The 15,481-nt window shown below is 53.5% G+C and overlaps 1 protein-coding gene across 1 annotated transcript in view; it reads right to left on the reverse strand.

Annotated features, from left to right (window-relative positions):
• Positions 1-93: 93 nt before the first annotated feature.
• Positions 94-15,481, reverse strand: part of ACAN (aggrecan) — a 37,024-nt gene continuing 21,636 nt past the window's right edge. Inside the window, exons 12-17 of the mRNA XM_089906817.1 lie at positions 7,537-7,650; positions 4,172-4,330; positions 3,666-3,748; positions 2,598-2,742; positions 1,607-1,789; positions 94-1,236 (exon numbers count right to left, since the gene is read on the reverse strand). Coding sequence (XP_089762943.1) covers positions 1,160-1,236; positions 1,607-1,789; positions 2,598-2,742; positions 3,666-3,748; positions 4,172-4,330; positions 7,537-7,650 — 761 coding nt within the window. The 3' untranslated portion in view covers positions 94-1,159. The remainder of the gene's footprint in view (positions 1,237-1,606; positions 1,790-2,597; positions 2,743-3,665; positions 3,749-4,171; positions 4,331-7,536; positions 7,651-15,481) is intronic.

Genomic DNA, 15,481 nt, shown 5'->3' on the forward strand with positions numbered 1-15,481 from the left:
ACTGGCAAATCCATACACAGCACCCGTTGGCTGTCACACACACACACACACACACACACACGCACACAATCCATCATCCGCACAGGTACACTTGCGAAAATAAAGCACCACAAGTGTGAGTGTCCCAGGCTTTCTGATCAGGCAGGATCTGCAAGAATTCGGGGTCATTTGATCAAAATGTGTCCCCACTGCCCCCATACCTAAGAGCCCCTTCAGTTGACCCTGGACCATGGTCGCCTTCTCTTTAAATTAAGAAAAGAAGGGAAAAGAAAAGAAATAGATCTCTTCCAATGTCTTTATTATCATTATAATTATCATAATCTTTAGTTTTCAAAAATATAAATAGGTGCACGGAACCCTGGTGCCTGCACGGTCCCGGGGGGTGGGGGAGGGAGGGGGGAGGGTTGGGCGGCACTCCCACTGGGAAGGAAATGCCCCCCTCCCCGCGCCCAGCCCTGCCAGAGATCGAGATCGACACCCGCTGGGGTGGCAGACCTGGGTGAGAGGACTCTGGAAAAGGGTCCCTCGGAGGGAACCCGACCCCCACGCCTCGGAAGATCCCTCGATGGCTCTCTGCTGCCCGCTCACCTGCGGCCGGAAGCCACCCCCTCTCCCCCAGGCTTCTCCCCCGCACAGATGGTGCAGCCCTCCGACTCCGTCTCATCCCATACATTCAGCTGCGGTTCCGTACTCTTCATGCCCTCAGGCCTCTGCCCCGTCCTCCCTCCTCCCTAGCTCTCCCTGGAGGTGAAAGAACCAACGATTGCACTGCTCTTGGATAAAGTCAGGAAACAAAAAATTACCTTCTTTATTTAACTTAACTCCTCCCCTTCTCCCCCTGTCCCTGCGCTGGTCCCTGGAAAGGCACAACGGGAGATTAAAGAAACGTCTCTAAACTCAGTCCACGGGTTACAATACGTTTGCGTTGCTTTGGCATTTGGGAGGAAAAATTAGATGCAGTTTTGGCGATTTGGGGGGGTGGGGGGTGCATACACAATGTGGGATTTATTTTTTTTCCTTCTTTAATGGAATTCCTTATATGACAGAAAGCGACAAGGAGAGGACACCATCCCTGTGGGATGTCAGCCTGGCAAGGCTCCTGGGCACATCCTGGAAGCTCAGGATCCTCAGCATCCTGGGCACATCCTGGAAGCTCCTCTCAGTGGGCCGTGCTGGGGCGGCTCCTCCGCAGGGGCCGTGAGCTCCGCTTCTGTAGTCTGCGCTTGTAGGTAGAGGCTGGGGTGAAAGGGAGATGGAAACATCTGGGTGAACCCTGGGAAGAAAGTGGGCCAGCCCAGCCTCTCCCCGTCCTGACCCTTCTCCGCTGGCTCCCCTCCCTGCAGAAACCATGGGCTCTGGAAGGCAGCCTGAGGCTTTACCCACTTCTTGGTTTTGACTTTTCTTGGAACCACCTTGGGCTAAGGGGCTTCGGGGCTGGTGTTGAAAAGGAAAGTGGGCCACCTGCTTTCATCTTCACCTTCTCAGTGCAAGTGAGCCCTCCCTGGGGGCAGCGGACATCTGTGATTGAGCCCACGGACGGTGCAGACAGCGGGGGGCAGGGAGGAGGATGTGTGCGGTATCTAACGCTGTGTGGGGCGATGCTCACGGTCTGTGCAGGTGATCCGAGGGTCCTCCCAGTGCCCGCTGGGCTGGCACCGGATGGTGGGCACATGGCGCTGGACAAAGCCCTCGGTGCACTGGTACCGCACCAGGGAATTGATCTCGTACCGGTCCTTCTTCTGCCCGAAGATCCTGGCGTGCTCCACCACGGGGGGCTCTCCGCAGGCCACTGAGGGGCAAACACCCTTCAAAAAGGGCTCTGAGAGGGTCTCCCGTGATGCCATGCTGGTCATGAGCCAGTATGGCCCCCTCTGGCTGTGAGGAGATGGGCTCAGAGTCCAAGGAAGGGGCACGGAGCCTGAACACCCAGCACTGAGCCCTGACTGCTGGGGAAGGGGTGCTTTCATGCCGCACTAAGAATCTGGAAAACACTGGTTCTAACATTTGGGTTCCTCGATGATTTAGAGCAGCAGTAAGGGAATAAAAGGGAGAAAGGTGGGGAAAGAGGGCGAGAGCTGGGCAGACTGTCTGTGACTTCTCTATGAAAACAGTGATGAGGGGAAAGTGGGAACTAAACGAGGCCTCGGGGGGCAAGGGAGGGGAACGAGGCCAGGAGCGGGAACAGGTGGGGAGTGTCCTACCCGCACCTAGGTGTCCACAGACTTAAAGCTGATGATCAAGGCTGACAACTCAGACTCTGCGACTGACGGGCTTGGGAACCCCAGAGAGGGAGGCTCCCAACCTATGTGTGATTGTGGGTGACTTTCTGTGCTGATATCCAAGGCACCGTATGTGTGGAGGGGGTCTGTCCTCCTGTGACCTTCACTCTCTTCCTGTCCCTAGTGGGCTGGCCCTTTCCATCAGCTCTGGGATGCTGGCATTGGGAGTGGCCCCCCAGGTCAGCTCCAATCTGCTAGTTGGGCGGGTGAGGTGACCTCAACAGCCAGGAGTCCGGGTGACTCGCCCCAGGTCACACAGCAGGAGCCTGGAGTCTTGATTCTCTCCACGCTGCTTATCCCTCCCAGGCTGCTGCTTACCTGTGCCCTTTTTACACGTGAAGGGCAGCTGGTAATTGCAGGGAACATCATTCCACTCGCCCTTCTCATGCCAGATCATCACCACGCAGTCCTCCCCAGTGGCAAAGAAGTTGTCCGGCTGGTTGGGGCGCCAGTTCTCAAATTGCTGTGGGTGGGAGTGGGGAAGGGGTGAGGAGGGGGCAGCCGCAGTACAGCTTGGCCGGACCCCTGCTCTCCCTCTGCATCAAGCCCCTTCCTGGCGGGGGCGCAAAGACTGCTGGGAGTCTGGTCAGGGCTGTCCCAGGTGCCACGGAACCCACGGGCCCTCCAAAGAACTGCTCACACCACCTGGCTGTGGTCCTTGCCAGGAACTCAGAGCCCCCAGGACTCACAGTCCCTGTTAATGAGCTGACAACACTCTCCTCTTCCATATGGGCCAACGGGGCTGGTCACCCAGGCTGCCTGCTTGGGCAGGACTGGGAGGTAGAGATATGGCTCGCAAGTCCAGCCTCTGCCATCCCAGGCTTCTCCCTCTAGCCTGACTCAGGGACAAACAAGTTCCCTTTCCTCTAATGTAACTGCTCCCCTCCCCCATGACCCTGTTCATATTCGCCTCTTCCGGGGAGCCTTCCCTGAGGTCCTTTGCTGGCCTCCATCATTTACTACGTGTACTGTTCGGCTGGCAACTATGTTGCTTCCATCTGTCTGTCTGTCTCCTTGAGTGGACTCGAGTCCTCTGTGGGCAAGGAACCACTCTAAAGCTTCCACGTTCCCTCTCGGTGGTTTGCCTTCGTTCATTCATTGCCTTCCTCATCCCTCAAGCTTCCACGTTCCCTCTCGGTGGTTTGCCTTCATTCATTCATTGCCTTCCTCATCCCTCACCCTTCCTTTCATGCCATTATTCAGTTGTGCAGCCCTGGCCTGGTCTCTAAAGGGACGAGAACGAGACACAATCTCTGATCTCAGGGCTCCCAGTCCAGCAGCTGCTCAGTGAATGTTTGCATGTGATTTGAATGTGTCTCTCTCTGGGGGTCTTTATTCATCTCCTCTGGGCCGCCAACTATCCCGCGTGCCCCCAGCAGAACTCACCAAGGAGTGTCCATCTGACCAGCGGAAGTCTCCTTCGATGGTCTTGTCATTCAGGCCGATCCACTGATAGTCCTGAGCATTGTCTGGAGAGAGGACGTGGGTATGGGGCGCCCTGAAGGTGTCTGAGAAACTTGAGCTCGTAGAGACAGAGGGGATGGAGGGGTGGCAGGAGCTGGGTGGGCTCCTAGGAGCGTGACACCTGCCTCCACGGTCCTGACAAGGGTCTTAGCACCTGCATGTTTGGAGTGCATTTGGACCATCTCCCTGAGCTGACATGGACTGGTGACAGACTCGGGGTTGATCCAGGGCTGACTCTGACAGACAGTGGGCTGTCCTGGGTGCAGCCAGAGCCGTTGGCCCCTCAGGCGGCGGAAATGCCCTTCCCTCCCTCCCTGCCCCCGACCCCTGCTGCCTCACTGGGCCCAAGTCCGCTGACTGCTGTCAAGGGAGATCCTTCGCCCACGTGACCGTTCTCCGTTTGGGCCCCTGAGGCCCGGCGCACTCACTGTTGACAAATTCCTGCTCCTCAGGGGTGACGATGCTGCTCAGGTGTGACTGCTGCTTCCGGCACTGGCCCTCGGCGTCCACCCAGGTCGCCCGGTCGGGGAAGTGGCGGTAACAGTGGCCCTGGAACTTGGTCCAGCCCTTCTCACACAGCTTCTGGTCTGCAACACAGGTCAGGGGCTTGAGGAGAGGGCCTGGAGGCCGACTGGGGATGGCGTCTGCTGCCAGTCTCAGGGCAGGGATTCCTGCGTTCACCCTGCCTTCCGTGTCGCTCCCCAAAGGAAGGGAGAGGCCCGACTGGATCGGGGCTCAAGTTGGAAGCCAAGAGGCCTGGCCCTGCCCCCTCCTCCCCCAGGAGCCTCTGGGAAATGCCAGGGACCCTTTCTTTTCCTGATATTGCCTCCCACCCCCAAAGCTTTTCTCCTGTTGAAGTCTGCTCTGCAGGGCTGGCAGAGCTCAGCAGCCAGGTAAAAAGAGATGGGAAGGTAGGAGGTGTTGAGGCTTAAGGAAAAACATGGCTCAGAGGCTGTGAGGGGCTCCAGGGAGAGAGGGAGCTGTGGGGAAGTGTGTGAAGGGGGCAGCAGCAGGCGGTGCTGGGGGCATGAAATGGAAACTTGGGTGGGGACAGAGGAGCAGAAATGTCTGCTTTGGGTCCAAAGAAGACACAGAGCTCTAAGTCTACCCTATCAGAGCACACGATACTGCCTCAGGGTCCACGACCCAGGGACCCTGGCTTTTCATTCTATTTCTTGGTGGCAGATGGGAAGAGGGGAAGGGCTTCTCTCCTCCCAAGCCTACATTGGTAATGGATTCTGAGTCCAGCAGAAGGCACTGATGTGGAGCTCTTGGAGCAGAGCCTAGAGGGACAGACAGAGGCAGGTGGTGCTGGAACTGGCCCCTTCAGGCTTGGGAAAGCCATTAGGAGTGTGTCTTCCCAACTCGGCCTTTATTTTTTTATTTTATTTTATTTTATTAATTTATTTATTTAACTATTTTTGGCCGCTCTGTGCGGCATGCGGGATCTTAGTTCCCTGACCAGGGACTGAACTCATGCCCCCTGCAGTGGAAGCGTGGAGTCTTAACCACTGGACCGTCAGGGAAGTCCCCAGCTCGGCCTCTAGTGACATTACATTGGTAGCTTTAACTGGCCCTCGTGAGAGCGTTATACCCCAGAAATTGGCAGATGCTACAAATCAGGGATCCTCCTTCCTCTCTGAGAGTCAGTTGTTAAACACCTGCCAGCACGGTATGGGACAGAGGGAATTCCAAGACCCTCTTTTCTTTCTTCCCCTGGTGCCTCACAGGTGAAGGGCTGTCCCTAGGGCCCCGGGGCTGAGTGTAGGGCCATGAACCCCTCAGGCTGTATGGCAGTCTCCCTGGTCTGGCTGTTCCAGGAAGAAAGGACCAGTACCTGAAGGGAAGGATGCTTAAGCTGAAGGGGTGGATGCTTGGCAGGGTTGGAAGACAGACACTTGGGAAGAGCAGAGAGAGAGAAGGGTTTGAGGCCAGCAGCCTTTGAAGAAAGAGGCAGAGCAGCAGGAAGGCTTAGGAGCATGCTGCCAATGTCTTCCCCAAGGGTTTGGAAAGAAAGGCAGAGAGACTTCAGAGGTAGCTGAGCACCTGAGGCGGCCAGAGACATGTCATCCCAGGGCTGATTGTGGGGTCCATTTTTGGGCCACCTGAGTGCCTGAGGGCTGAGTTGGGTGGGCAAAGCTGGAGGCAGCAGCTGTACTGGGAGGGACCAGGGCCATGCAGGATGGAGGCTCTGGGGAAACAGCAACACAATTCCAGGAAGGCTGCAAGAAGGAGCAGGGCCAGAGCCATGGCTTGAAGCACCCTTGGGGTGGTGAGCGCTCAGGATTGGAGTAGGAGAAGAGATGCAGCCCTGCTCAGTTGGGCGCCCAGGCCCAGGGCCCGGTTTGGGGGCTCTGGCACCCTCTCTCTGCTCTATCAGAGTGCAGAGCCCTCTGCGGGCCTGGCCTCCACTCCAGCAGGGCACTTCCTCTCCCAGTCTGACACCCAAGAGCTGTTGTCTGCGTGGACATTCCATGCCCTTCTCCCTGTGGCAAATATTCTGGCACCCTGGGGAGGAAATCCTTGTAACTTTCCACTCCCACCCCAGACAAGACCCCATGCACCAATTTCTTGGAGTCTTGGGGTGAAGGTGGAGAATGGGAGGCTGCAGGGAAGGAGGGTCCAGGCCAAGTCTTTTCTTCCAGAAGTTCCCCCACCAGTCTGTAACCTTGGCAGTGCCTCCAAGGAACATGCAATCCAAAACTACCTTCCCACTCTGATTAGGAGTTTCAGTTGCTGTCTGGAAGTTTCTGGGATGTCTAAATTGAGAGTTCATTGAAAATGGTTTTGAGCCCCTAAACACTTCCAGTTCTGCACGGACCATTGCTACTAGCAACTGCAAGCTCCACCTCCCCATTTATGAGACGGGGTGGCCCTGAGATGGGGAGACTAGGAAACACTGAAGGTGAGCAGGCTGTGGGCTCAGTCTGGCCTCAGGAAGTTCCTGGCCCACAGCTCCCCTTGGCAGGGCCAGGCCCAGGTGCAGAAACTGAGGGGTTGGCAAGGCCCAAGAGAGGAAGCTCAGAGCCCTTGCAGCGAGGCTCTGTTCTCTCTGGCCAGCCTTTTGCCTTGCACAAGGGAGGGAGCAAGGAAGCGTGGACCGGAGTGGCACTGACGTGGCAGCTGTCACGGTGGCAATGAGGACAAGGTGACATGCAGCTGTCCTTGTGCATGCATGACTTGAGCATGCTGGTGACACGGGAGCTCTCAGACAGACAGGCCATAGCTCTTGCCAGAGAAGAAGAGGAAGGCAGCTTGACCAGTGTGGCACGGTGGCTCCCAAGGCCATGGAGGGGCCACAGAGGTCCCGTGGGCAATACGGCAGGCAGACACATGCCCATGGCCATGCTGGGAAGATCCGGGGCTCTCATCCGGAGCAAGAACCAATGACTCCCACCCATAGTGTCCTTCAAGACAAATGCATGGAATTGGCCCTGTCTTCTTAGTCTGATGCATGCACCAACTTTGCTGGTGGCATCTGGAAGCCCTGGAGCAGGTTAGTGTTTGAAAGGTCCCCCAGAGCCCCACCTTCCAAAGTGCAGGCTGGCCCAGCCTGCATGTCTCTTCTGCAGTCAGATCAGCCAGTGCCCCAGAGGAGGGTTTCCGCAGGGAACAGCAAGAGAAGGCGTGAGAGTGAGTGGGGCCGACTTCTCACTTGTGGCCCCTGAAGTGGCTGTCTGGATGGATCTTGGGGGCCCCACAGGGCCTAGAACCTGTGGTTAGCAGGGAAGGATGAGGGAGGAAGGGGGGGTGCAGCAGTTAGTAACATTAGCTGAAGCCGAGACGGTCGTACCGATCTCACACAGGTCCCCTTGGTAGCTGGGAAGGCATAAGCATGTGAAAGAGTCGATGGCGTCCACGCAGGTGGCTCCATTCAGACAAGGGCTTGAGAGGCACTCGTCAATGTCTGCAAGAAACCAAGGGCCACCATTAGGACTCCTGCCGGCAACTCCAGCTTCACAATTGCACTGCAGCTTCTTTATGGGTGGCCAGCCCTGCTGCTCTCCAGAGCCCTGGATTTCCTAAGAACTGTTGCTGCTGCTGCTGCTGCCGCCATCTTGGAGTGCTGAGCCAAAGATCCAACAAGGGTTTTCTTGGATGTGTGTGGTTCTGGATGGGCAAGCTTGGAGCATGGGAGCCAGGTTTCCCAGTGGGTGAAGGGATCTGCTGCTTCTGAGGGCAAATGCCTACTGTGAGAGTGAGCTTGGAGTTCCTCCAGGACGTCTTCTCTTGTGAATATTTCAAGAGGCCTTGAGGTCTGAATTGGCTCTCAAACATGGTGGTGCGCAAGGACACTGGAATTCCAGTTCTTGAAGCTTGTTTAGAGCTCTTTCTTTTCCTAGCTTCTTCTGTAGTTATGAACCAAGGAAAGAGGACAAGGCCGTGCAGTACTAGAACAAACAAGCTAGAAGTGGTTCACAGAGTATAGGATCGTGAGAAAATGGCAGTGTGGGATATCCACATGAGATAGTTAGTTTTTTTTTTTTTTGGTTGCAGACACCTTCTTTGTCTTCAGTAAATTAGATTCTAGAGTATCTTATAAAGATGAAGCCAACATTGTTATCTTGGGGGGAGGGACAGAGACCCAGCCTAATATTTCCCCATGTAATCTCCTTCCAGTTTAAGGCCTCAGAACATGGACATCTCCAATGAGTCATGATTTCTAGAAGGGCTGCATCCTGGCCAGTGGGAGACCAGTGTTTGAAGCCAGTGAGGCACTTAGTAAGTGGCCACCCACCAGCACCAGCCTGGGATACTGTCAGGTCCCCATCAGCCTCTGTTCCCCAGAAGACTCTTCTTTCCTTCTGTTCTTCTGGTCCAGGATGTTCTTTGTGATCCAACTTCTTTGTGGGACTTACATTGGTAAGTCATTGGCCTTTGCCTCAAATTTTCATCCGTTAGCCAAGGTGAGAACTGAAACTCCTAACCTGGTCTTTCTGCACTTTCAGAGAAGCCAGAGACCTAGAGGATCCTTCTACTCTCTTTGTATTCGTTCTCCAAAAACACCGGCTGGGTTACTTCCTCTGGAAACATTATAAAAGGTATTGTGAAGCTCCTCTTCCCAGGGGATTAATAAAATTCTGGCATGAAAGGGTTCCACTGGCTTATGGGGGCAGCATGATATGTACAGCTATGTTCATACAACCTTCAGGACCTGGCGTGTCTGTGGGTGGTCTCCATGTAGGCAGCTCCCTAAATATGTTCCAGGACTTAGTTCTTACCTCTCATAAGAACTGACTAGATCTTAACGTCAATCCTCTGATAAGAAGATAAAAGCACTTTCTTCTGGATCCTTTTCACTAGTGCATAGCCGATGTTATCTAGACCAGAGCTGGGTTTGTGCAATGGGAGGCCTGAAAATCTCAAGTCCTCAGGTATGTCTCTCTTCCCACGAAGTTCTTGACTTTATTTCACGGAGTGTACACCATGGGCTAGAAACCAACAGTTCCAAGTTTGAAACTGTTCCAAGCAAAACCAAAATGCATGGAGGAACGGACTGAAATCCCAGCATGCACTTGGATTCCCAGCATGCACCAGGATTCCCAGCAGCAGCAGTAGCAGCAATAGGTCAGGCCGGTGGGCGGAAGCTGGGGGAGGTTCTCCTGCTTCAGAAAAGCTACTGTTGTCTTTCGTCCATTAGCGTCATTATGGAAGATGGGAAGCACTGGGCAAGGGGGTATTAAGCAAATGTAGGCGCTAAAGCAGTTGTACAGAGCAGGGGACAGGAGTGGCCCGTGGGGAGAAGAGCCAGACATCAACCCTGGGGCCTCTGGCCAACCCATGCGGGAGAGGGTGGGAGGGCGGAGGCCCCGAGGGAGGTCAGGCCAGGTAGCTTCCAGTGGTCCCAGAAGCTTATTTCACATCACTCGCCCCCACAAGGCGGCCTGAGGACTAGGACAGTTTTCCTTTGGTGTTTGGCCAGGGCACAGGATCTGAGAAGGCTGCAGGGACTGAAACTCAAGGAACCAGGTTCCCGGGCTCAGAAGCTGTTTTATGCAGGGCCCTGGATTCACAGATGAGGAGGAAAGGAAGGGCCATAATCCTGAAGACCAGAGAGCCTGTGAGTGGCTCTGGAGCAGCTTAGAGAGGGCTTCAACAGTAGGGAGAGGGCTGAGCATCCTGTGTGGGGCCTTCTCAGGCTTGTGGTGCATCCTCTCCCCTTCCACTGGCTGGAAGAGCCACTCTGCCCCTGATTTGCCCACCTCTTTCTGTGAAGGCAATTGGAACATTGCTTGTCTTCTGGAACCATGAGAAGAGTTGGGCTGGGCCCTGCTGTACTTTGGGTACCCCAGACAAGGTGACAGCAGATGGAGGACAGGAAGGGCTTTGGGCAACAGGCAGACTGTATGAAAGAAGAGAGGAAAGAGAGGGAGCCAATATCTCCCCAAAATCTTCTCTGAGCCAGACACTATGTCTCACACACACTTATCCTCCCAGCGGCCCTATGCATGGACGTCGCTGGGCCATTTTACAGATAAGAAAACAAATGAAGTGACCTGCCCATGCTGGTAAGTGGGGGAGACAGATTGGAGAAGATGGAGGAGAGAATTAGACCATGAGGATGAAAGCTGGGCCTCTGTTCCACATGGAGAGAGAGAGAGAGAGACACTGGAGTCCTGGATCTCAGCATCTCATTACCATTTCTGCTGCCCCAGCCAAGGGCTCACCAGTCATCACTAAGCAGGGACTTTGAGTCCTCTTTTCTCTACTCTAACCAAACAGGATGGTTTGTTCCTGAGCAAGGTCCTCTAGTGATATCTCTAACTTAAGGGAGAAAATAACTGAGAACCCTGGTAAAGGTGAGGGTTCTGAGTTGGAGACCACAGGTCTCCACCCTGAAGGGGTCTTGTCCAGCTGTTGCCTGGGTCAGAGCCCAGGATTTCCAAGTTAGAGCTTATTTTGTTCATAGAAAAGGTTGAATGAAGTGACAGTAGGCGCTTTTACTCAAGGGATACCCAACCAAAGGGGTTGCCACTCGTAAATAGCATGGTATGAATGGTACCCCTCAAGTTGTTCTGTGTACAACCTGTGCAGCTGTATGTACTGACCCTGGACATGACTTTCCTGGACAAGGATAGGGGGAAAATCTCCTCAAGAAGCACAGAGACAATTTCTTAGCTCAACAGATGCTCTGCACCCTGCAAAGACCTAGGATCAATCAGGATGAACAGAATTGAATACGTACACTCACTTTCTGGTGTATCACAATCGACAGAAGGATTACAAGAGCATATTTATCAGTTCCAATTTGCTTTAAAAACAAACATGATTAGATTAAAAGTATGTTATAGTTATTTATACTATCAAGTTGTTTATATTTTTAAAGTTTGATCTTGAATGTAACTTTAATATCCTGCTAAATTCAATAAGTTGCCTGCTAAAATCTGCCCATGGACTTCTTGGTTAAGTCAAGAAGGTGTAATTTGTATTTTCACTTGTAACCCTGTATTTTCACTTGCTTGGAAAGCACTTCCCCCCACCTCCCAGGGATAAGGTGTCACTGGAATTCAAACATCACCCCACTAGGGGGAGAGACAGAGTCAGGTCATAGATCAGAACCCCAAGTCCACAAAGTAAAAGATGTCAGTTAAACAGAAAAGAGGCTGATTAAATTTTAAGTTCATGCCCTTCTAACCAAGGAGTTTAGAGAAATCCAGGCAATGCCAGTGATTCCTGGGAAATTGGATGTGAGATCTGATTTCTCAAATTTAGCTGCCCGTTAGAATCACTGTGGTAGTTAATCTTTAGATTAAAAAGAATTACCACCAGCACCAGAGTACCCGCACCCCCCCCACCCCCCCCCACCCCCCCCCACCCCCCCCCCCCCCCCCCCCCCGGCCCCGACCAAGTGAATCAGAATAGCTCAGGGCGGGGCCCAGGTGATTCTAAGGAGTAGCCAGGATTGAAGCCTCAGAATCAGAAATCTAATCCCCACAGGAAATACTGTACTAGCAATGGAGGTGGGGAGGATGCTTCTGGTTTTTAAGTGGATCCGAATAGGATAGTCCTGCTTTTCTTTTTTGGCCACGTTGCTAGGCATGCGGAATCTTAGTTCCCTGATCAGGGACCAAACCCGCGCCCCCTGCAGTGGGAAGCGCAGAGTCTTAACCACTGGACCGCCAGGGAAGTCCCCAGTCCTGCTTTTAATTGCTAAAGAATCTAAGTATTCATTAAACATATTTATTTTGATGTAAAGAGTAGAGATTAATAATTTAGCAAGAACTTATTTGTGGAACGCTGACTAAACAAGATGACACTGATCTATACGGTCTTTTAACAACCTGTGGTTCCCAGTTCTAGAGCCAGATGACAGGTGGGTGATCTGTGGATACTGGACACCTTCTGCAGTCCTTTTGGAAGCACCAGATCTTGAGACTTAATTGAACAGGAGCGACTTGGGACCCCACGGGTAGAGTCATGGACCCCAGATTTTGCATGTGGATGACTCTTACCACTTGCCCTTTAGAGATGACAAAGCTTTTTGTAATCAGTGGCTTGAGAGATGGGGAAGGGGAACTGGTCAGATGTACACAGATGGTCTTAATCCTCATAGCAGTGTTTCTCAGCTCTGACTGCACACTGGAGTCACTTGGGAGTTAAAAAAACCCCAGTGCTGGGCTTCCCTGGTGGTGCAGTGGTTGAGAGTCCGCCTGCCGATGCAGGGGACACGGGTTCGTGCCCCAGTCTGGGAAGATCCCACATGCCGCGGAGCAGCTGGGCCCGTGAGCCATGGCCGCTGAGCCTGCGCGTCCGGAGCCTGTGCTCCGCAACGGGAGAGGCAATAACAGTGAGAGGCCCGCATACCGCAAATAAAAACCCAAAAACAAAAAACAAAAAAAAACCCCAGTGCCAAGGCCACAGGACCATTCCAATCAGAATCTGCGGGGGTGAGACCCAGGCGTCAGAATTTTTTTGAAGCTGAGAACCGCTACCTTTGACCCTATTTACAAATGAGGTAGTGAGGGCTTGTCTGTGAGTGTCTAGTTGGACCAACTTCAATTCTACAGCTATTCTTCATTCTGGTTCCCCTGAAGTCTGGCTTCTAGCTCTTTAAGACCGACAACCGGTTGTTACGTTCAAGAGAAGGCTTCTTATTTAACCGAGTGTGTTAAACAGCAAACACCTCAGTTCTTGATTGGACTTGCTCAGTGAAGTTAAGCAAATCACCTAACCTCTCTGTGCTGCAGTTTCAAATGGGGATGATTACCAAGCTCTCAGAGCTGCCTAGGAAGAAATTGTGGGAAAGAAAGCCCTTTGGAAATATACACCATTAGAGAAAAGCTGTCCTTATAGCAGATTAGTTAAGGGCCATTGTCACCTACTTCTAATTTCAGAGGTGCCAGGACATGAGCCTTGCTGTGTGACTTCTGATACCAGCGTCACATTTTTGCTTCAAGCATCAGGTTGGGGAAGCAGTTGCTAAGAATGGAGAGAGGTGTCAGAAGATACCGAAAGGGGGCAAGGGGGCTCTGGTCCTGGTGGCTGTTCCCACCCCGGAAGTCCTGTCAGGCTCTGAGTCTGTTCCTCACTGACCCAGGATGAGCTGGCTGACAGAGCTGAGCTCCACAACACTTCACCCAAGATGGGCCCCCTGCTGCTCTCCACCTGCACACCCAGACCCAGTGGGGGACGTGTCTGCACACCTGGCACGATGCCCTCCAGGGGCACTGCTCACGGGACAGACAGAGCCACTCCCACTGCCGACTGAAGACTTTGTGTGCTGGAAAGCGCACAAGGTGTCCCCAAGTTTTCATAAGGGGCGGGCTCTCCCAGGACAGAGGCAGTGCTCTGCTTTCCCCTTGGGGGTGGATGACAGAGGGGTATGTCTATAGCTCCTGGGGTCACTATGGCTCAGTGGAAACACTGTCCCCTTGGTAGAAAGGCCAGGACCTTCCTAGGAGAGCCTACCTTCTCTGGCCACGGAGGCCCATAGTGTCCTCAGTCACGGCCCCCCACACGTGGGCAGAGGCTGACCCCAAATCGGGAGAGAGTGAATAGGTATTCACCTTAGTGCCTGTTTATATAAACATATATATTTCCTGTCTAAGTGCCAAGGATACAGCATCTTTATATTATGAGTATATAATGTATTATGAGGTGTTATTTTGCATATATATTAATGTCTATAAACACAGAATGCTTCTTTGTGTACGATGTAAAGGTATTTTGCATGTGTCCTAGGTATGAAGCCCTTTTAGGGAAGGCCTTGGGTCTCTGATGCCTGACTTCAGACAGGGCGGGGCTGAGGGCCTGGGAGCAGCGCAGAGAGCTAACCCAAGAATCTGAGCTTGGAGGGGACCGGGCGTTTCTTTTCTCAAGGGTGGTGATGTTCATGAGCTGAGATGTCCTCATGGCCACAGGCCTCAAGGTGCTCAGGGAGCGACAGGTAGATTCTAATCATCTTGTTTTCAGGGCCACCTTCAATCAGAGGATCCCCCAGGCTCCTCACTCATCCCACAAGCTGCTTGGGCAAACAGGGGTCCCAGGGTGGTGGGTGCCCAGGGGTAGGGCACTGCTGGGTCACAGCTGACCTGCAGCCATGAATCCTGGAGCTGGGAGTGACAAGCTCTGTCTGTGTCATCTCCTTCAGGGCCAGAAGGGGACCCAAACCCCGCCCAGACGCAAGCATGGAGGGGACCACAGGGTCTTTCCTGGAGGGCTCCACTCTGCGTGATGCAAGACAGCCTCCATGGCGATTCCCTCCCGGGAGCTGTGGGGCATGATGGGGTCTCCTCAACACACACCCTAGCTCAACATTTCTTTGAAGTCTCAAGTTTTATCTTCAAAATTCCAGCACGTTTTACATTCTACTCATAAAACAATCATTGGCTTGACAAAAAAAACGAACTATTTCTCAGTTTAATTACTTGACTTTTTTCTCCTAAACCTCCATGTAGACCGGACGCTCTAGAAAGACGTGCCGTGTTTACCCTGTGCCTGCTACCCAGCACGTCACTGTGTACTCTCCTTCCCAGTGTGAGAAGCCTGAGCCCCAACTGACCTTGGTTGCCTCCTCCCAACCCCTCTGTCTGCACCCCCCATGGCCGACGAGGCTCTTACCTATGTCTCAGCGCTTGCCAGTGTGGCCAGGGGGACACAGGCATGTGATGTGTCCCTCTGTCTCCTGGCAGGTCCCAGCACCACAGGGCTCCTTGGCACAGGTGGTGGGGTCTGCAACCCCTGGGGAGAGGCTGAGCATCAAGAATGTAGATGCCTGGGGTACAGCGCAGCCTCTACGACCTCGAGGGTGGGGCCTGAGGCCCCAGAAGCCCACAAGGCTGGTTCTGGGTCAACACGCTTCTGAGGACCCTGTCCCTCCTGAGTCCCAGCATCTGGGAGTGGTTGGGGGCTCTCTGACTGGGGGAGGTCTCTCAGTACACAGGGGGAGGCAAGGGATCCCAACGCAAAGAGCAAAGGAAAATCATCGGCCTCTGGTGCCCAGTGCCAGGTTTGTGTCAAGGTGAGGCCATCACTACAGTGCAGAGGATTCACCCGCACAGGGTGAGGGTGGGGAGGCAGGGTCTAAAGGCAGGACACAGCCAAAAGGACACTTCATAGTTCCTTGAACTGTGCAGGTTTTCACCCTGCACAAAGCAAATGCTGGGGGCATAAATGTCCTCAGCAGATTCATTCTCTCATCTCACACTCACTCCATGGGAAAGGGGCATAAGCAGAATTTCCAGCACTATCTAAATAGTGCTTCCCGTGCCAAGTACAGACAGCTGAATTCACATATA

Source organism: Delphinapterus leucas, chromosome 2, assembly GCF_059928025.1.
Source record: "Delphinapterus leucas isolate spDelLeu-1000000601 "Yukka" chromosome 2, BTC_Dleu_Yukka2, whole genome shotgun sequence".
NCBI classification, from domain to species: Eukaryota; Metazoa; Chordata; class Mammalia; order Artiodactyla; family Monodontidae; genus Delphinapterus; species Delphinapterus leucas.